Source organism: Pygocentrus nattereri, chromosome 17, assembly GCF_015220715.1.
Source record: "Pygocentrus nattereri isolate fPygNat1 chromosome 17, fPygNat1.pri, whole genome shotgun sequence".
Classification (NCBI taxonomy): Eukaryota; Metazoa; Chordata; class Actinopteri; order Characiformes; family Serrasalmidae; genus Pygocentrus; species Pygocentrus nattereri.
Genome location: NC_051227.1, coordinates 23,096,553 through 23,118,158, shown reverse-complemented (window position 1 = coordinate 23,118,158; position 21,606 = coordinate 23,096,553). Strand labels below are relative to the sequence as shown.

Sequence of the window (21,606 nt, the reverse complement as noted above, 5' to 3'; positions counted from 1 at the left end):
GTGGAAAGATGTGGAAATTTGAACTGTCACTTTAAGCGTAATGTTTCATGGATTAGCTGTAAATGAATTTCATTGTGTGATAACATTGTTCGCTCTTGCATAATATAACTATAGCCAAATTTGCTTTGCCTCACTGTGTGTCTGTGTGTGTGTCTGTGTCTGTTATCTGTGTGTCACAGGGACGAGGGGGCGGGAGCGAGGAGAATTCTCCAACCTGCAGGGCATCTCCACCTCTAGCAATGGACGCATAGTGGTGGCTGACAGTAATAACCAGTGCATACAGGTGCAGTTCAGTAAAGTGAAATACAGTATGTATAGTGGGAATAAGCATAAAGTGCAGTGTTTGAATGTCTGCTTGCCACTGGTGTTAAATTTGTGGTTGTGGACATTTTGCAGATATTTTCTAATGACGGTCAGTTTAAGCTGCGGTTTGGGGTGAGAGGTCGTTCTCCAGGGCAACTGCAGCGCCCCACTGGAGTCACAGTGGACATGAACGGAGATATTATTGTAGCTGACTATGACAACAGATGGATCACTATCTTCTCCTCTGATGGCAAATTTAAAGTGAGTGATTATAATTATTGTCAGGGCCTTAAGAAATAATATGCTTTGTCTGTCCGTTCATCCATTCATTCATCCACACATTTTATTCCAATTTCCAATACTTGGAAAGTATTTGAGTCAGAAATGAAGGATTCAATTATTTCAGAAATAAAATGCCAAAGTAGAAATATTATAGGAAATATTATACCTATCAAAATATTTCATGCCATTCAAAGATTCACATCTTAAAAAATAACATAAAACATACAAAAGATTGATTTCAGATAAGTGTATTAAACACATTAAATTATGTTATACAATTATGTTATTAGTAGGCTAGTTCTGTTAAATTTCATAGGTTTTACCAAGAAGAAACGTTAGATGTGTTCTGACTGATGAACAGAGCTGTAGGACATTCCATATGATCTGAGAAAGCTGTATAACATTGAGGCTTGTGTTATATAACACCCAGAATACCTCATAAAATGGTGACCATGTCTCAAAGTTGACAACTATAGATATATTGTTAATAGATGATTACAGTGTATCATTTACAGAATTTAATATCTTGAGATATCGAATAAAATGTCTAAACATGCATTTGTTGTCTATATTGTTATGTAAAACAGCACAAAAGATTAATATAATAGGCGTTTACCAAAACGTAGGTTCAGCTGTTGAGCGCCCTCTCACTCGTCCTTTGTTTGCTGTTTAACTGTCCTTTGCTTGTGTTTTAGAATAAGATTGGAGCGGGGCGACTGATGGGACCTAAAGGAGTAGCTGTGGACAAGAATGGCCACATCATAGCTGCAGACAACAAAGCCTGCTGCGTCTTCATCTTTCAGTCCAACGGCAAACTGGTGACCAAATTTGGAGCAAAGGGAACATCGGACAGGCAGTTTTCAGGTGCTTCACTTTTCACAGGAATGATCTGCTTTGTTTTATATGTACTTTCCACAAAATTCAGTAGTGACTGTTTCAGCAGTGACAATTTTAGCTAATTTAGAGCAAAACTCAAAAATGCTAGCCAGTACATGACAGCTTTGAACAGTTGTACACTCCTAGCATCACAATATTTTTCATTAAAACACAAAAAAACATTGCTTAAGTGCAGAAAATGTGTTTCAGTGGTGACAGTTCTTAATGTTACACACTGATTTTCAGACTTCGGGACACATTTACTTCAAAACAATAAGATTTAACTCGAGATAAGATTGAACTCAGTAAGGTTTAAATCAAAATCTTTCAACTTCACTTTAAAAGAAATTTTAAAATATTCGTAAAAAGAAAACAGAACATTTTTAAGTAATTTTTTCTCAAGTGTAAACGTAGGGGTTAGTGTTTGGGACAGACGCCTCCCAACAGAAAGTTCCCTTTAAATGATCATTTTCTATATATTTAGTTTATTAATACCTCCACTTATGCCTGTATCTTATCCAACAGAGCAGCTCATATAATGCTAGAATGTGGATGGATGCTTTTGTATCTGTTCTTGATGAATCATTCTGTATATGTCAGCTGTTACAGCCTTATTGAGATTCTCATTCCATAACTGATAATGAAATTCATTCTCATGTCTATGATAAGGTACGATTAGCGTCCTATACAGCTGCCATTCAAGTGTTGCATCTATTTAAAATACAAGATTATAATCATATAATTTATTTAGCATTTATATAATTCAGTGATTCAAAAAGTATAATTGCAGCCCAAGTCTGCCACAGTAATACTGAGTACCTGCATGCAATACAGGCATATTTTCAGGCCTATTAAAAAAAAGATGTACTTACTCTCTTCTTTCTGTTCATCCTAGACAAAAGTGCTCCAAACACTCCAACGGAGCCGAGGCTCAGTAAATCCGGCCCTGTCTTCAGTAAGTAGCCTTAAAATGTCTATCTGTATATATTTTAGAATTAAACAGTTAAAAGAAACACTGTGGGATGGTTTCTAGATTAAGCTAGAAGATATGAATAAATTGAAGATATTTCAATTTATTCAGATGCTTCACTAGTGCTACTTCACTGATATGTTGTTGATGTGTTACTGATACTCTGAAGAGTTTATTAGTCATCTACAAAAGACCACTCCAAATAAAGTGTTACCAAACTTTCTAAGGGTGAATCACTGCTGAGTTATAAATTTAGTCCAAGTCTAGCCTAAATCCATGTCTTTTAAAACAAGTCCTAAAAGAAATGCATATGAAGAACCACACAGTTTCAGTTTAAACTCTACAATAAAAAGTGATGCAGTTTCCAAACAAAATCTCACTCTTTCTCTCTGTTTCTGTCTTCTCCTCCTGCCTCTCTACTGTCATATTTAGGTCCCCATTTTGTAGCCGTGAACAACAAGAATGAAATCGTTGTGACAGATTTCCACAATCACTCTGTTAAGGTATGCTGTGGCTGTCTCTGCCTATTGCTTCAGATGTTTTGCATGTCATCAGGTATTAGCATTGTGCTGTGACATGGAAAACAACCTATTTTCATTTATTTCTCCCATGGTTATAATGTCATATTATTCTGTGTCATATGTGATGGTAAGTAGGTCTGTAGCCTCTTTAAAAGACAGCATACAGTGGCTAACATGTTCGTTCTTTTTCTGGACAAAAGCACATCTGTTTGCTGTCAGCTAATGTGGATCTCGTTCCTCTACTCAGGTCTATAATGCAGATGGGGAGTTCCTGTTTAAATTCGGTTCTCATGGGGAAGGGAACGGCCAGTTCAATGCTCCCACGGGGGTGGCAGTGGACACCAATGGAAACATCATTGTTGCAGACTGGGGTAACAGTAGGATACAGGTGAACATTATTTATCTGAAGCAGTGGCTCTATGAATAAAGCAGAAATTACTGTAAATGTTAAAATGTATAAAGTCAACATTCTGGCAAATTGATTGAGGTTTGAGGACACCTTGCTTTTAGGACATATGAGCATGTTTTCTTTGTTTGCAATAACTTAACATTTCGCTACTGTCAGACCAAAACCTCTTATCTCCATTGTTGTCATTTTTCAATTTTTACATCATTTGAAAGTGCCTGTTGCCCTTTACATTCTGTGTAAGTTTCATGACAAATAGACTAAGAGAAATTATCGGGGTGGGGAGGGGGGGGGGGGGGTGCCAAATGTCTGGTTCCATTGGCGTACATTAAAATAAAGTATGTTTTTTTCCTTCTACTGTAAAGTTGTCATTTTGAAGATACTAGGTTTTGTTCCAACAGCAGCGAAGATTAACCAGGCTTCTCTTGAGGGATATTCATAAATATATTTCACAAGGAAACATCCACATCCACATATATTTCACAAGGAAACATCCAGAAGCAGTGTAGTACCATCATAAAACCAAGACGATGCACTTTGAGAGTTTGCAAAACTGACAAACTTCAAGGCATTTATTGATAATATCCAGGTTTGGCCAAACGTTTCCTGGTAAGCTACCTTAATTCCAACTTGTGTTAGTCATAAACACACTAAGCGCTGTGGTCACACAAAGCTGAGGTTGACTTCCTATTCATCTGTTTCTTATTCTTATTTTTGTTCCACCTTAAATGGAGCCCCAGTTTCATTCTGGAACCTATACAGGGACCAGCTAACTGCTTCTCCATTTAAGGTGGTACGGAAAACACAGAGATAAAACCTGTGCATTGTGTGAGTCTGTGTCTCAAACAAACCTTGATTGGCTCCTGAAGTGTTTGGGGTGGGAGGGGGATTCCACAAAAGGGGCTCCATTTATGTCCTATTGATATTACATTTGCAAATATGTAAGTAAAGCTTAAAGAAATTGTTTCAGATAGCTCAAGACATGAGTGAAACTACAACAGCACTATTTGTTCCTGTCCCAGCCCATCATGGCTACACTTTGCAATATAATGTTCCAAATACATTCAGAATCAGATTCTTTTTGCAGTATTGTGTGATTCTGTGCAATATCTCATGCTTGAAACAGTTTTTAGGAGTCTTCTATTAAAGGTTATGAAAAAATTTCACTCAGCCATGTTAACTGGACACATTCACCACTATGAAATTTCTAGAATGTTCCATGAGTGACACATTTTTCTGAATTCCCTGAAGATAATGGGAAGAAAACGAAGTCCTCACATTCCTTTTTTTTTTTTTTTTTTTTTTTTTTTTTTTTTGTCATATTTGCTGATGAGGTCAATTTGGAAGTATCAGTCCAGCCCAGTCTAGTTTACCTAAATCATTGAACGAAAATGAATAATTAATTACAAAATCAAGTAAAATTAAATTAAAATGAAACACATCCTTAGTACATCGTTAATGGATGCCAGTTAACCACATTTGAACCACATTCAACACGGTCACCTTTGAAGCTGTTACACATGTAAGCCATTGACAGCAAAGAAGCATATAAAAAATAGATATTGCTCCTGAGATGAGTAAACACACTGTTTGAATAAGTAAATGCATTTTTTTTAGATGAAATGTATAAATTTGAATTTATTTTTTTCAGGTCTAATCATCCAGGATGAGATCCAAACAGTGCTTGACCTAAAACAGCAAAGAGAGCTGTTCTAGATGCACTATTACAAACATTTACATGACCCATCTTCAAAATATTACAAACTGTTATTGAGGAGAGAGAATAAATATGGGATATTCTTTTTTTTCTCTACATTGTGGTTTGAATACTGCCCCCTAGTGTCCATGCTCATATTAATTCAGCCTTTAGACTGCATGCGTGAATGCATGATTTAAAGCTCTGTTTGAGCTGGTTTATTTTTACTAGAGGAGGTCTGGTAACACAATTTGTAAGGGATTTGATTGGCCAGTGCATACGGGATCAAGAATATATATAATTTCCCAAAATTACCTCAGATGGCCCAGATCGAAACATTATTGCTTGGATGTTCATGTCAGTTTTAAGATGTGTTATTATTAAGTAGACTTGTACAAACTAGACATTGCAGATTAGTACTGGATTGAAATCACAGATCCCACTAAGAACTCAAATTACAGCAGCTCTCAAGTAAAACTAGTCCAGCTCCAATAGGGCTTAGGACAGTGTTAGTAATGATATGATAGAAATTCAAGTCGGTGTTGAGCTTAGTGACCACACATCTAAACATGCTACCGTTTCTCTATGCTGTATTTTTGCCGCAGGTGTTTGACAGCTCAGGGTCCTTCCTGTCATACATCAACACGACGGCGGACCCGCTGTACGGCCCGCAGGGCCTGGCTCTCACCTCCGACGGTCATGTAGCGGTGGCGGACTCTGGGAACCACTGTTTCAAAGTGTACCGCTACCTGCAGTAGGAACGGGCCGCTACTGCCAGAGAAGGACGACCCAGCAAATGTATTGTACAGGTGCAATGACCTTTAGCATTTACCGTTTTATTTTGCACACCGGAAAGGTCTCAGCCACTCAAAAAACCTTTAGGGAGATGTTAACAGCCAACAAACCATTTTATTTGAGCCGAATCCATGCTAATTGGACTGGAGCTTAACATTTATCCTGTATTCTTTATTGCACTGATTTGGATTGATTGTGAATTTTTGACTGAATCCAAATCAGACTGCAGACGGCCAACACAAGGGAGTAATAATAATCACAGTACTCTCGGCAGTGCTTGTGAAGGCAGCTACTCTTTAAGCTTTTAAAGTACTTTATGAAGTATTTTATGAATGTCTTGGTTTAGCTAAAATATCAAGCCACTTGGATATATCCATCATCTAAATGAAATAGGAAAACCTTTCCAACAGCATGGAAGCAAAGTTCCTTAGGAGTTTACTTCACAAATGATCAGTGATCTATCTTATAAATGTACTGTGAAAGCAAGCCATTTCGTATCAAACTGAACTATTTGTGCATTGACTCACTGTATATGTTGACACATTTGTATCATATCATATGTACATTTGATAGTTTTTTTTTGCTGTAATATGAGTTTGGAAAGCCACACTCCTTCAGTAGGGTCAAGCTTAGAATGCCAGTGGTCTTAGCTGTAAATGCACATGTAGAGGAAGAGCAGCTTATAGTTTTAGTGTGCGTTTGCCTTCAAAATCTCTGCATATTTCTGACAAGGTTGTTAGCCATATCACACACCACAACAGCATAAATTTAGAATGTTGTCTGCTCCTTTTTGAAGAGGGAAAAATGTTAATTTATTTTAATTTTGTATACAGTGTTATAATTTACGGGTTATCTTTTCTAATTTCCATGTTTTTGCAACACAATGCCTTGACATACATACAGTAGACGCTTTCGCATGAAACGCTTCAGCGTAGGATGTAAACACATTGCCAAAATGTGAGTGATTCAAAAAATGTACAGAAACTTTGCCTTTTAAGAAGGAAGTGTTAAAGGCTCAGAAAGAAATCAAGTTTACAGTTTTCCATTTACCCAAATGTAGACCATCAAGACATGCGTGGTGTCCTAGGAGCCAACAAACACTAGAAATCAATAGTCACCCAAACCTTTTCTGTAAATACATTCCCAGAACATCTCTCAACCCACTCAAACCGCATCCAGGACTTCACCAATGACTACAGCAGTGGTCACCAACCCTGGTCCTGGATATCTGTCATCCTGTGTGGTCTTGTTGGTTGTCACCAACCGCTTTCGATCCAGCTAATAAACTTCTTCAGAGGTTCTTGATAGGCTTCACTGGATGCATTAGTTTTAGGTAGTTAAAGAGGAGCATGTTAAATGCAGGTTGGAAGTCAACTCCGCAGGAAGGTTGATGGCCACTAGTCTATGTAAGTTTTTTGCCAAGAAGCACTGATGCACTGGAAATAAATCTGTGATCACAAACTTAATATGAGCTTTTTTATACCTCCTTTTCTCTTTCTTTCTCTTATCAGTCAGAGAGGATGTTTAATTCAGTAATCAGATTTATTCCTAGATTGTTGAAGATTGCCTGAACAGCATTAAGACCTTTCATTTTCACTTATTCAGTATTGAATATTCTTTATCTCTAGTTTATTTATATAATCTTTTGGTTAATTTATATTATCAGAGTTCCTCTGCTTTATATTGTGTTTAATTTAATTTCTTACTGTAAAGTAACTAGTATAAATATATGGTGTTTTTTAATACAATACAATACAATAAACAGCCCTGATGCAACAGTGTGTACAGCACATCCACAAATTAATACAAATTTACCCCAATCATAGCTTTTCAATGCTCCTTCGGCAGATTTTTCTGTTGAAGGAGGCCATTTAGCAGTTTTGATAGCCTGTTTAAATGCCTGTATGCAAAATCCACACCCTTGACTTTAATTTGATGTTGCTGTATTGTATAGTCAAGCCCAGTATTGGCTGTTCCTGTGATGCTCATGCACAGCATGTAATAAACTTTTTAACCCGTGGGATATACGTTCACTGCCTTGAGACCACAGCAAATGCAAAAACGTTGACTCATACAGTCAATCTGCAGTTTCTAACTGAACTTGACAGTTAAACACAGTTATTTTTCAGGTTAGTTAACTTATTGTAGTCTCAGCTTCAGATGACACAGAGTCGACTGGCAGCCACAACTACCGGTGTTCTGTCATTTGCATTCTGATTGGCTATCCACATGTATGTGTAAACACAGTTCCTTGCAGCATGTTTATCAAGTCAGGAATAAGGTCTTGTTTTCTATCTGGATCCTAGTCAGTAATTGAGAACAGCCACCTGCGCTGGACATTGTGATAAAAGTGAGCCTTTTAGGGCAGAATATATTTGTGGGATTTTCACAGTTGCCTCCTACACAAAAGGCCAAAACAGCAGGTTGTGATTGGTTATTTTGCAGCAAAAAGCACAGGAATCTCTGCCAATAGGTCTAGCTTGTCCCACACGTCATTGAAAAAAATCTGCATGTTTTTATTAACATGATAAAGTGGGACAAATTTTGTTCTCACACAGCTGCTCCTAAATGAAAAATTTGGTCACATTTGTTTTAAAAAGAAGCAGCAAATGGCAGCTTTTCGCTTGCGCTGTAGAATTCTGCACTGTATGACTTACTGTACATGATAGAAATGTACAGAAGTGCACAGTTAAGATAACAGCTGTTGATTCTGACTCCTTATTTTGGGCACATGCATCACATCACATTCTCAATTTCTGTTTATTTTTTTTTTAAAAAAACCCTGAAGCATGCATTCATATTCGATATGAAGATATATGTTTAGTAATGGAAACAACAGAGAGTGTGAATCTAACTTAGCTTGTTTGATGCGCTTCACCATGAATGGAAGTTGGATTCTGTGGCACTTTTTTGACTACAAAGGCTGGCTGCTGCAATTAGCTACACAGTGATTGTAATGTCCTTAAGGAATTTAGTTAGTCTTTTCATTTTTCCTTTTTCCTTCTTGTATTTAATGATTTGTTGTTACTTATTTTTCATAAATGAGAAAAAAGGGACCTAAATAACTAAAATCTTTAGTTTAACAAGTTTATTTGTAAAATAAGTTTCTGGTCGCAACACACGATGACTAGTCTCCTTGCATCCTTGTGACGCATCATAGAGGCAATGCCATAAGTGCATCTGGCATTAAACGTATTACAGTTCATATATTAGCAATGATGATGTTAAAAACTGTGTTTTTTAAGAAAAGATAATAATGGGTTTGTTTACAGTTGTGTATGAGCTAATAGGTATATTAGCAGCTGCGGTAACTTCTACCTACAGTACAGAACAGTAATGTATATGGCAATGTTTACAACCATGTACAATATATAATTAAGAACACAGGCACTGAACAGGTTTTGTATTATTTATTTACAGTTTTCACCTGCATGCTAATGAGGAGGACCGTAAACAGTCAACCTTACTACAACTCTGTCTTCATTGGCTATGTTTTAGCTTGGTGTTTAGTCAGTTTCGACCAGAGATATACATACCTAGATGGCGCGTTGTCTGTTGTTCTCTATGTGAGGGGATACATCTGCACATTAGCCACGTTGGAGTGGTCAAGGTCCACTTCACGTGTATTGAGAGATGGTGAGTTCTGAGGATTAAATCGGCCACAACTTCCTTAATACTTAATCTAGGTTGCGCTGCTGTCAGTAGCTTTTATTTCTTTCATAACCGATTATGGTAATCAGCCGTAAATACCAGCAGGAAAACATTTAGTCTGCACCTATTGTTAAAAACTGAATTTAGCATTAGAAACACAATCTCACACACATCAGCAAATCCTTCAGTGTATGAATAATTTGAAAGTTTAATAACCCCCCAAAACACTGTAAGAAGGATAAAGCTGAAGTTGGCGTCCTATTCGCCAGCTTCTTGTTCCGAGTTTTCCCATTCCATCTTAATTTGGTGCAGCAGTCACTTTCTGGTGCCTGAAGCTGCAAGAAGCTGTCACCTAAGAAGCTAACTGTGTAAGAAGGTGCTAAAGTTAATCTGTTATGATTATTTACACAGATTAAGGAATGCTAAAACTTACCAAGCTTCAAAGCTTTAACCATCATTGCAAATAAATAACTACTGCATAAAAGTTAAGATCCCCTGAATAGACTATTAAACAAAACAAGCTTAATATAAAACCAGAGGAAAAACAATCACATCCACAGGTTCTCTGGGCCTCACCATCCACACGAACATATCTACACATAACATGACTCAAAAAATACACATCACACAACCATGAGCGTGGATGACCTAAACCACACTTTGACAAGTCTGTGTTACTTTAGTGAAGGTGGGTTAACCTGGATGCGGTTTGAGTGGAATTTTGGGAATGTATACACGGAATAGATTTACTGAATTCTAGTGTTTATCGGTGTTAGACTTGTAGCCAAAGCTACAAAGATAGAAAATTTGGACACCAAACAAGTCTCAGCTGATCAGCTATATCTGGGGTAAGTGGAAGACTGTGTCGGTTTGAAACTTCCCTTTAGGAAGCTAAAACTTACAAAGATTTGTGCCAAGAATCTGCTGATAGTTTGATCCACAAAGACGGTTGTTAGAAGTGTAAATAGTTCTGCTCCTAACGTTTTTAGCTTATCTTCAAATCCTGCTTCTACCCGTCCAGACTAGTGTGCATTGCTCATTTTCTAAGTCTACTTGACTTAAGCCTCGTGTAACTCAGTAGAAAGCTGTTAAAACCACTGTTCCCTACTAGAAGCTATATTTAACAGGAAGTATCAGTGAAGCAATCCATTCTTTAGTGATCTTTATTTGACATAACATCCTCTTTACTCAGGCTACATATTTGGCATATAAAGGCAGACATTTCAGTAAAATCAGTATTCAGTTTGAGTTCCAACAGTTTCAGGTTCACTTTTTAAGACCAGTCGTCTCATAATATGAACTTTAAATGCGTCAGGCAAAGCAAGGCAGGGACTCGGTGGTTAATCTCACATTGATCACTGATCCAGACATCACTGTCTGAAAGGCATAATCTTTGTTAGGTAATGCTACATCCTACAGGACTAATGTTTCATAATAAGTGCGCATTCCAGAAGGTATAGTACCTTTTACATAACAGAGGTCATACTTAAGCATTGCCAAACATGGACTCTTCATTAGAAGGTCAACGCTACGACATGCTTCTGCTGAACTTTAAACTGTGCTGTTCCACAAATTGCTTTTCTTTCTTTGTCATATGCACTGAAAATAAAAGCACACGATTTACTCTGCTACGCGTAGTCCTCCAGATGCTTTCTCCAAACCCGTCCTCTCCTTCTGTGTGACTAATACTAATACTGGCACTTGTGTACAAGATGTTGGTCGATGAAGTTCTTCAGAAGTTGACATGCATGCCTGTTTCTGGATGCCTTGCATTTCTTTTCCGGTGGCACCTCTTCAATCCACATCTTATTGTTCAAGATGTACTTAAATCTGAAAAACACATGGGTGACTTTAACTCAAACGTGTGCAGAAATTCCCTGAGCTCAGAGCGCCATGCGGACTTTGAGCAAAATCAGTAAACTCTTTAAGCGGGCCCATATTTAGGAAAAAACAGTTCTTCTCACTTTAAATAAATTTAAAAAAAAAAAAAGTCTAAAAGGAGTTGTAAACATGGTCAAAATTTCAAAATGTACCACATATATGGAAAATAGGCTGTAAAAAAAAAAAAAAAAGGTCACAATTTAAATTGTTTTTGTGAAGTCACAAAAACCAATGCATTTATATCCAGCCTATATCAGTTTAGATCCACACGTTTGTGTTCATTTTCTAAGAAGTGCAGCCTGAACTGCTTTTTGAATGAGTCACAATACAGAGCAGCCAATATAGAACATAGCTTATTTACATACATTAGATCACACACCTTAACAAAAAAAATGCTTTTAAAGGGCCCATATCCTACTTTTTTTTCCCTGAGAGCCTCGTATAAGGTTTTTATTTGGATTTATGCACCAAAGCAGTCAGATTAAATCTCTTTATTCTCCAGAATCTAACAGGCTGTGTTCGTTGCTGTGCACTTAAGGCCGATATATTGTATGTACTTGAGCTCTGCACTGATTCGCTGTGCTCTATTGTGCCTTGTTCAAAAAGCAGTCAAGACTGAAACACTCTATAACTTCAGTGTGATCAGGCATAACTAAACTGCTGTAGGCTGAATAGATGGATATGTTCAAACCCTTTTACCTTAGTAATGATGAAAATTTAGTTTTCCATGATATGGGCCCTTTAAGGGATAAAGCAAGGTTGGAAAATGGTCATGTAAAATGATTTATGACTAGTATTGGTATATAAACCCACACAAGCATTATAAATGGACCTCAATAGGGACAGAAATGTATGATATTGGCCCTTTAAAAAAAGCACATGGATCCTGTTTCTAGTAAAGAAGCCAGAGCTTACTTTTCCCTCAACATGGAGATGCTGTCGTCTGTCCCCATGATCAGATATTCTGCATCATTCTTCATGTCCACTTCAACACAGGCCGCGCGCTGGATCATCTCTCGATAGGCACCTCTCTGGATTGCAGCATCCTTACCTGTGTTTTTTTGTTGTTATTATTTAGAGAAATTAACCCAGTTCAGTCTATAAACGGTTACAAGCAGCAATCTTTGAACAGAAAAACAAGTCAGACTAATTGTTCTCACCTGTCTGAAGGACGTTGGTGATTTCCGTAGAATAAGTTATGAACACGCCGTCATCGCTGTAGTTCAGGATCTTGACAGTGTAAACTGTAGAAAGGAATTCAGTCATGCATTCTCTTATAGATGAATTTTAGGCACTTCTTTCTTCTACATCTAATTTCCTTACCATAATCAACGATGGAAGAAAAGCAGGCGTAACGGCTGCGGGTGTCTTCTTCCATATTCTTGCTGAATGTGACTTTCATGCGTGGACAGCCACCTACAGTAAAGCCGAGAGCAGTTGGTCATGAAGGTGAACAGCAGATGTGAACTAATATAGTCAGGTGTATATGGTCAGTTCGAGGATTTGCTAAATATTAAAGGGCCCACATTGTGGAAAACTCAGTTTTCTTGCTTTTTCAAAATAAGAGTTTAATGTAGTATTTAAACACTGTTAAAGTGTCACAATGTTCATCCTCAGGTCTGTTAGAAAAGCTCTGATCAAGGTACTTTGTTTTGTTGATTTTATAAGTGAAAGTAAGTTAAAACATCCTCAACGTCTTTTTTCTTACAAATTTAAACATTGAACATATTGAGAGGGAACAAAGTATAAAGTGTGGCATAAGTTTTGCACAGGCCATGTTTTGTGCATAGGCCATAGTTACTGAGGTCACAGTGCCTGAAGGCCACCTACACCACACACTGCCTTTAATTTTAACCCGATCAAAGCATCAGTATGGAATATTTATCTTCAGCTACATGAGAAGGTAATTAAAATATACACTCTTAAAAAAGAAGCTTCTTCAAGGGTTCCTTAGTTAAGAAAATGTTTTTATATAAAACCATTTTTACAGTTAACCGGTTCTTTGCATGAAGATGTTCTTCAGATTGATGGAGATACATAGCTACAGTGGTGTGAAAAAGTTTGCCCCCTTCCTCATTTCCTGTTTTTTTGCATGTTTGTCACACTTAAGTGTTTTGGAACATCAAACCAATTTAAACAATAGTCAAGGACAACACAAGTAAACACAAAATGCAATTTGTAAATGAAGGTGTTTATTATTAAAGGAGAAAAAAAATCCAAACCATCATGGCCCTGTGTGAAAAAGTGATTGCCCCCCTCGTTAAAACATACTATAACTGTGGTTTTTAACACCTGAGTTCAATTTCTCTAGCCACACCCAGGCCTGATTATTGCCACACCTGTTCTCAATCAAGACATCACTTAAATAGGAGCTGCCTGACACAGTAAAGTCCACCAAAAGATCCTTAAAAGCTACACACCATGCCGAGATCCAAAGAAATTCAGGAACAATTGAGAAAGAAAGTAATTGAGATCTATCAGTCTGGAAAGGGTTATAAAGCCATTTCCAAAGCTTTGGGAATCCAGCAAACCACAGTGAGAGCCATTATCCACAAATGGCGAAGACATGGAACAGTGGTGAACCTTCCCAGGAGTGGCCGGCCGCCCAAAATTACCCCAAGAGCGCAGCGACGACTCATCCAAGAGGTCACAAAAGACCCCACAACAACGTCCAAAGAACTGCAGGCCTCACTTGCCTCAGTTAAGGTCAGCGTTCATGCCTCCACCATCAGAAAAAGACTGGGCAAAAATGGCCTGCATGGCAGAGTTCCAAGAAGAAAACCACTGATGAGCAAAAAGAACATTAAAGCTCGTCTCAATTTTTCCAAAACACATCTTGATGATCCCCAACACTTTTGGGAAAACATTCTGTGGACCGATGAGACAAAAGTGGAACTCTTTGGAAGGTGTGTGTCCCATTACATCTGGCGTAAAAGGAACACTGCATTTCAGAAAAAGAACATTATACCAACAGTAAAATATGGTGGTGGTAGTGTGATGGTCTGGGGCTGTTTTGCTGCGTCAGGACCTGGAAGACTTGCTGTGATAAATGGAACTATGAATTCTGCTGTCTACCAAAAGATCCTGAAGGAGAATGTCCGACCATCTGTTCGTGAACTCAAGCTGAAACGAACTTGGGTTCTGCAGCAGGACAATGATCCTAAACACACCAGCAAGTCCACCACTGAATGGCTGAAGAAAAACAAAATGAAGACTTTGGAGTGGCCTAGCCAAAGTCCTGACCTGAATCCTATTGAGATGTTGTGGTATGACCTTAAAAAGGCCGTTCATGCTCGAAAACCCTCTAATGTAACTGAATTAGAACAATTCTGCAAAGATGAGTGGGCCAAAATTCCTCCAGAACGCTGTAAGAGACTCATTGCAGTTGTTGCTGCTAAGGGTGGCCCAACCAGTTATTAGGTTTAGGGGGCAATCACTTTTTCACACCACTGTATATGATTCACACTATAGAGCAGCCAATCAGAACGTAGCTTATTTACATACAGTATATTATGTACGGTAAAAGAAACAGTGCTTTTAAAGGGCCCATATACCACATTTACATTTTTTTCTATTTATTTAATTAATTAATTTATTTTAAATAAGGTATTCATTTGGGTTTATGCACCAAAAGCAATAGGATTAAATACTCTCTTATATACTCCAAGAGGTTCTTCAAGGGTTCTTTAATGAAGAAAATGGTTCTATTAAGAAACATGAACACTCAAAGAACCCTTTGCATGATTGAGTGTTCTTTGCATCATGAAAGGGTTCTTCATATTGATGGAAAATGTGCATGAACATGCTACAAACGGTTCTATACAGAACCTTTTTAAACATGTTCTATATGAGGCACAATGTGGAGCAGCCAGTCAGAACACAGCTTATTTACAAACAGTATATCAGACACAGTTACAATAACATTTCTAGAACCTTTTTGAAAAGAGTTCTGTATAGCACCCAAAAAGGTTCTTCTATTAAGCTTGACATCATGATAATAGAATAACGCTTTTGGGTGCTATATAGAACCATTTTCATGAAGGTTCTATACAGAACCGTTTACAGCATATTCTCCATCAATCTGAAGAACTTTTTCATGATATAAAGAACCTTTAATCATGCAAAGGGTTATTTTGAATGTTCATGGTTCTATATAAAACCATTTTCTTCAATGAAGAACCATCTTTTTAAGAGTGTAGCAAATAGCGTGAAATGCATCAAACGTAGGAAGAGAAGTGCATGCAGTTCAGCATGAAACATGGATCACTACGGAACCCCACTGGTGGCATCCTGTATAAATAAAAATACGAATTTAGTTTAAATTTAAAACGATTTAGTAAGCCGTGATCTTGTTCCCACACCTTACTAAGTCATGGCCATGCATTGTTTTTATTTATACAGGATGTCACCAGCGGGGCTCCGTAGAGCACAAAGGCATATTCTTATATTATATTCATATTCAAGGTTATTCTTTTGTTATTCTTCTATTCTTTCAAAAGAAGCAATTTTTCACTGTTCATTTTCTTGTGTTAGACGTTCGCTCTCCTCTTGTTAAACCGTGTTTTACGGCACAGAAAGACACCGTACTCACCCTCAGCACATGTACACACGTCTGCCTCACACAGTTTGGACAGCATGGGGCTGCTCTTGGGCGCAGTGTAGAATATGCTGCACCTCCTGTCTGTAAACGCAACACAGTGATGAATGAACATGTGTGTATTGCTGTTTAGCACCAGCCTCAGCTAAGCGCTGTACTGACAGAGTACCTGGACTGTAATAGTCATAAAGAACTGCAGCGGCTGGCTGAACGAGTCCGATAGGAATGATCTGCTCTACACGGAACCGGACACAGTCCGTCTCTTCAGTGAGCTGTCAAGGAGAACCATAGGAAGGGATTACTGTTACAGCCATGTGCAAAGGTTTGTGCACCCCTAGCGTTGGTTTTCTGAGGGAGAATAATTTAACACTTCATCTTCTCCAGGATGTGTGTATGCTTTAGTTTTGTTTTGGTCCACACCCCCAGCTCAACTATCTACTACAGGTCAGAGGAACAAAACAAACCTTTAGGTAATTTTGTAAGGGTAAAAATGCATCCACAAAATTAAACTACAAAAATGTATTTTGATTTACTTAGATAAAATGAAAGTAGCTTACAAAAAGAAAATGTTTTATACAATGTATAGAAATTATACAAAAAGAAATAGCATCATGAAAGTATCTTTAAAAAAAATAAATAAATAAACGGGCAGTTTTATTGAATTAATAGAAAATCGACAAAAGGAAATAGCACAAAAATGAAAGAGTAGCTTAAAAAAAAAATTCTGGCATGTTTTATGGAATTTATAGAAAATCTACAAAAAGAAATAAATATACAAAAGACTATATAGTTTTTAAAAAAAAAGAAACGTGGTACTTCCATCTTAATCAGGACGGACATACCATTCATAAGCAACTATATACTGACCGACCCAGAGGGCCGTTACATTATTATTAATGGCACTATTGGGAAAGATATCCTTAACTTTAGTAAATATATATGGTTCAAACACAGATTCTCCTGCTTTCTTTCATTCACTCTTCTCAGAAATATCTAAATTCTCTGACTCATATTTTATCATTGGTGGTGACTTCAATACAGTTCTGAACCCATGCATAAATCGTTCCTCTTCAGCACAATGTAACATAAATAATCTTTCAACAACAGTACATGTCACATCATGGGCTGGTGGATATCTGGAGATTGCAGAACCCCAGTAGTAAAGGATATTCATATTACTCCCATTACCACAAGTCATACTCCCACATAGATTACGTCTTGTCTAACAGTTCTATCGCACATAGAATAATTCATTCAGATATTACTAGTATTATTATATCTGATCATGCCCTGATTAGTACCACCTTTCTAGCACACCTATCAGTCCCTCCCTCCACGCAGATGGCGCTTTAACACTACTTTACTCAATGATAAAGAATTTCTAGATTATTTCATCCAGGACTTGGCAGCCTTTATTGAAACTAATGAACATCCTGATTACAGCTTGAACACTTTGGGAAACAGCAAATGTTGTGACGACAGGAAAAATCAAGGGGGCATTACTGCTTTTGTTTATTGTATTGTGTTTGCGTTTGTCTGTACTATATGTCCAGTTTGTCATTTGTTAAGTATTATTGTTATCATTCTTCTGATTATTATTACTACTATTGTTATTTCATCCTTTCTCTTTACTTCTTTTTTGTCTCTGTTATTTTTGTTTTTTGTTTTACACAAAGCAGGGGGTGGGGAGGTTGTGTGGAGGGATGTTGGGTGGTTGTGGTGCCATATCACCCTATATCTGTATGATCATTAATAAGTGATGAGTTGTGACATTAATAACGAAGTGAAAAAGAAAAAGTAATAATGATAATATGTCCCCTGGAAAAGGGCGGTTGGTGGTGTGGCCAAGGAATGTTGGCCTGGGGGGGGAAAAAAAGAAGAAAAAGCACAAAAATGAAAGGGTAGCTTTAAAAAAAAGAAACACTTCTAGTATTTTTATAGAATTTATAGAAAGTAAACAAGAGGAAAACGCACAAAAAAAACATAGTTCTGGCATGTTTTATATAATAATTTATTCAGAAGGAGGAAGCACAAAAATGAAAGTAGCTCAAAAAAAGAAAAAATTCTGGCATGTTTTGGAAAAAGCATAAAAATAACAATAGATAAAAAACATAAATAAAACCACACATACAAACATAGGCATAGATGTTCACATTACCTTATTAAAGTATAGAAATACTTTGTTGTGGTGGAAATCATAATGATCGATGTACCTCTCAGTGCCCTTTACATTCTACAGAAAAAAAAACAAACTTTTTTAGAACATGTTTATTTTCACCTCATAAATTAATGTCGTTAGAACACGGGCATACACACTCCGTCAGGCGCTAACATACACTGAGAAATGAGAAATAATTATTATGATTAACATACATCTTCCAAGTCTTGGATGTTTGGTTTGAGTCCACTCAGGAGTGAGATGTCCACTACAACCATGCTGCTGGAATTCCCAGTTTTCAGCCTGTAGGGTCAGTGTGTGTGTGTGTGAGAGAGGAGTTTGACGCATGTTTAAATTACGAACATTTGAATCCTTGCTAACCCTATGGGACCGAGCGGTTATGTTGCAGATGGAAGCATGCTTACCCCGCACAGACCGTGTAAACCAGCGTGCTCTCTTTCTTGAGCTGCTCTGGGGCGTGTCTCTTTCTGCGAGTGCGGAGGTCAAACCAGTCCTCTCGGCTCATGGGTTCCTCTCTCCTCTCTAACCCTTCATCAGTGTCATAGTTGTAATAATCATCCAGCTGCTCTTCATCCTCGTCAGGGCTTTCTGCAGAAGTGCTCAAGTTTAAAGTCTTGATTAGGGAAGCAGGTCCGTAACAAACTTGCAGTGAAAATGTAACAGTTTATTTGTAAGTTTGTATTTTCCACTCATGCAATGCAATGTTGGGCTTCTGCACTCTCGATTAATCCATTTGGAATTGCATTATCAAAGAAAAGAATTGCATATCATTTGAAATGCATAATTAAGTCTAATGCCTGTAAGGTAAACTACACTTGAATGATCATTTTAACACTACTATTGTAATCACATGAAACAAAACTATACAGTTCTGGAAATGCATTTAAAATTAAATAATGCTACACTCTCAGGAAAAAAGTTCCAAAGCTGTCACTGGGGCAGGACCCCTCTTGTCACAACGGTGGGACCCTCAAGGGTACATCTTAGTACCTTTAGTCAGGGAACATAATTGTACCATAATTCATTGAAATTATATTTGTTAAGTTGTATTGACTCCGCACACCCCGTCTCGTCTCCAGGCATTTTATTTTATTGTTTTTAAAACATTTGGTTATGAAAACATTAGGTTACCTGAAAAAAACACTTATACACAGTTGGACTTTAAAAGCACTGTTGTACCTTTGAGGGAACATTTAAATGTTTGTTTCTTGATAAATGAAAAATGTACCTGTAAATAACCATTACTTCTAACAGTGTACTCATTAAGCATCTAAATCTCTATGCAAATGAAACATCAGTACTAGTATCTCAAGCGGGAAAGGAAAGTGGTAAAACTGAGCTTGAATTTTCATTTTGAGCCAAAATTGCATTTTCAAAAAACAGGAAAAAATTGGCATTTTACATATTCAATTTTTTTTTTACTTTGTTACTGATATGCTTCCATACTCGATAGTCTTTAACCACTTAAACTCTAAATAACCCCTCGTCAGGTTCAGACTTCCACTCATCATTCTCTAACTACAGAGTATATAGTTACACAATTTATAACTTCCATACAGGACAATGAATAGCTTTTAGTATAACTGCTATACTGATGAATATGTGATTTTTTTTTTTTTTCTTTTTCTTTCTCAATACTGTGAAGTTCTGTATATTGTCAGAAACGAAGGTTCTATGCAGGTACATTTTTCGTTCATCAAGGTAAAAACAATGTAAATGTACCCTCAAAGGTACAGCAGTGGTTTTAAAGTCAAATATTGCACCTCATACAGGTTTTTCCAGGTGAAAAGTGCATATTTGTGCCTTTTCATAACCGAATGTTTTAAAACAGAACAGTACAATAAAAAGCCTGAACACGAGATGGGGTGTGCGTACCTAAAGGAGGATATCATCCCAGTGATGAGAAGGGTACTGCCCCAGGGACAGTGTCATACCTTTTTTGTCTGAGTGTAGAGTTGAAAATCACATATGTATTTCATGTTTTTGCAATAAATATTGCAACATATGAAAAACACAAACATAGATTTATCCACAGCTACTTACACCTCTAGCACTGGAAAGAGTGGCTTTGAATGGTGATTCAGGAAATACTAGAACAAATTCCTTTAATACACGCTAATGTTGCACAACAAGTGTACAGTATAAATGTCTGATTGTACTGATGTATATTGAAATTGTAAAATATATTGAAATAAGTTAAAACACAATGATGAACCACTGACTACAATGATTACATTGACAAATGATTTCTGTTCATTTTACTGCTGTCAAAGTAACACAGTTATTATTAACTCATTTTTAGTACTGTTGAAGCATGTTTGTGCTTTGACCCTTACAACCATCTGTAGTAGTTCCAGGATGAAGCGCAGCTGCATTGCACTGTTTGTTGCTCTAAGAGAATCTGTGATTGTAGTGCCCTCATGCAAATATAGCTTTTAAGTGCCTTTCAAAGCGACACCTTTGGAACACTATGCTGAACAGTGCTCGCAGACGACCTATGGTTAAGTGAAAGAGAAGCAACCTAACTAGTGGAAATCTCCAGTTCACCTTGAGAGCTTCCACTTTATCAAGCAAGTTTCAGGTTCAGTTAATGTAAACTGTGAAAATATATGTTTATATATATTTTTGTGAAAAATATGTCCAGAGAAACTTCAGCAAGGTCAGTGATTTTCACACATTGGGCACTTACTGAGCACAAGCTCTCCATCCACTGCAACACTGAGGTGAAAATGGTCACAGTATGACTCGTCCTTTTTGAGAGACCTATATGTTTGCACAATCTGTTAAAAGTACAAAGGCTTTGATGAGAAAATGTTCTATTATGTTTGTGATCAAGAATGAATGTTTATAGAGGAGGACTCACTGTCAACGTCCCCTTTCCTCGTCCCCTCACATTAAGCGACACTTTGCCTGTGTCTTTGACCTTTTGGAGAAGAGTTTTTCTGCATTAGTAAAACAGCAAAATGGATTTCTTTGGCCAAGTTTAGCAGAAATTAAACAAACTAAAACTGGCTAGAAAAAGTATTTGAGGCTTTTGGAAAGCAGTTCTTTGCATTAACTGCTCATGAAATATGATCTGTTCTTCATCTGCATAAAACATAGATAATCATTATGTGCTAAAGCTAGCAACACAAACGGTTGCAATCTTTCATGTCTTTATTGTGCACACCAATTTAATATTCACAGTGCTGGTAGGGAAAAAAAGGAAATTGTAGGAAGTTGGATTTAATAACCTCCTTTCAGCTTCATGCAAATCAAAAGTCGTTGATTGTAGATCTTCTGCGATCTCTTTTTTTTTTTTGTGAGGTGTGATTCAGTAAATGTTTCTTGGGAATTGCAAATTCAACATCCCTGTTAGCTACTGATGTGTTACAGGTGTAGGAAAAAAGTTATGCAGTGCATGTTAGAGGTTACATAGACTAAACAACTAATAATTCCACTAGTTGGCG

General features: G+C 37.2%; 2 protein-coding genes across 6 annotated transcripts in view; one reads left to right on the top strand and one right to left on the bottom strand.

The window, feature by feature from the left end:
- The window catches only part of trim3a (tripartite motif containing 3a), a 54,526-nt gene extending 43,398 nt beyond the window's left edge, over positions 1 to 11,128 (top strand). For all 4 annotated transcript variants that reach the window (XM_017708602.2, XM_017708600.2, XM_017708601.2 and 1 more), the window contains exons 8-14: positions 180 to 283; positions 397 to 564; positions 1,281 to 1,449; positions 2,357 to 2,416; positions 2,864 to 2,934; positions 3,200 to 3,340; positions 5,660 to 11,128. In XM_017708602.2, coding sequence (XP_017564091.1) covers positions 180 to 283; positions 397 to 564; positions 1,281 to 1,449; positions 2,357 to 2,416; positions 2,864 to 2,934; positions 3,200 to 3,340; positions 5,660 to 5,812 — 866 coding nt within the window. In that variant the 3' untranslated portion in view covers positions 5,813 to 11,128. The remainder of the gene's footprint in view (positions 1 to 179; positions 284 to 396; positions 565 to 1,280; positions 1,450 to 2,356; positions 2,417 to 2,863; positions 2,935 to 3,199; positions 3,341 to 5,659) is intronic.
- c4 (complement component 4) overlaps positions 10,648 to 21,606 on the bottom strand; it is a 41,562-nt gene continuing 30,603 nt past the window's right edge. For both annotated transcript variants that reach the window (XM_017708598.2, XM_017708599.2), the window contains 11 exons: positions 21,021 to 21,080; positions 20,847 to 20,937; positions 18,562 to 18,745; positions 18,352 to 18,439; positions 18,137 to 18,211; positions 16,148 to 16,250; positions 15,973 to 16,062; positions 12,705 to 12,797; positions 12,542 to 12,625; positions 12,297 to 12,432; positions 10,648 to 11,330 (listed from right to left, as the gene is read on the bottom strand). In XM_017708598.2, the coding sequence (XP_017564087.2) occupies positions 11,189 to 11,330; positions 12,297 to 12,432; positions 12,542 to 12,625; positions 12,705 to 12,797; positions 15,973 to 16,062; positions 16,148 to 16,250; positions 18,137 to 18,211; positions 18,352 to 18,439; positions 18,562 to 18,745; positions 20,847 to 20,937; positions 21,021 to 21,080 (1,146 nt within the window). In that variant the 3' untranslated portion in view covers positions 10,648 to 11,188. The remainder of the gene's footprint in view (positions 11,331 to 12,296; positions 12,433 to 12,541; positions 12,626 to 12,704; positions 12,798 to 15,972; positions 16,063 to 16,147; positions 16,251 to 18,136; positions 18,212 to 18,351; positions 18,440 to 18,561; positions 18,746 to 20,846; positions 20,938 to 21,020; positions 21,081 to 21,606) is intronic.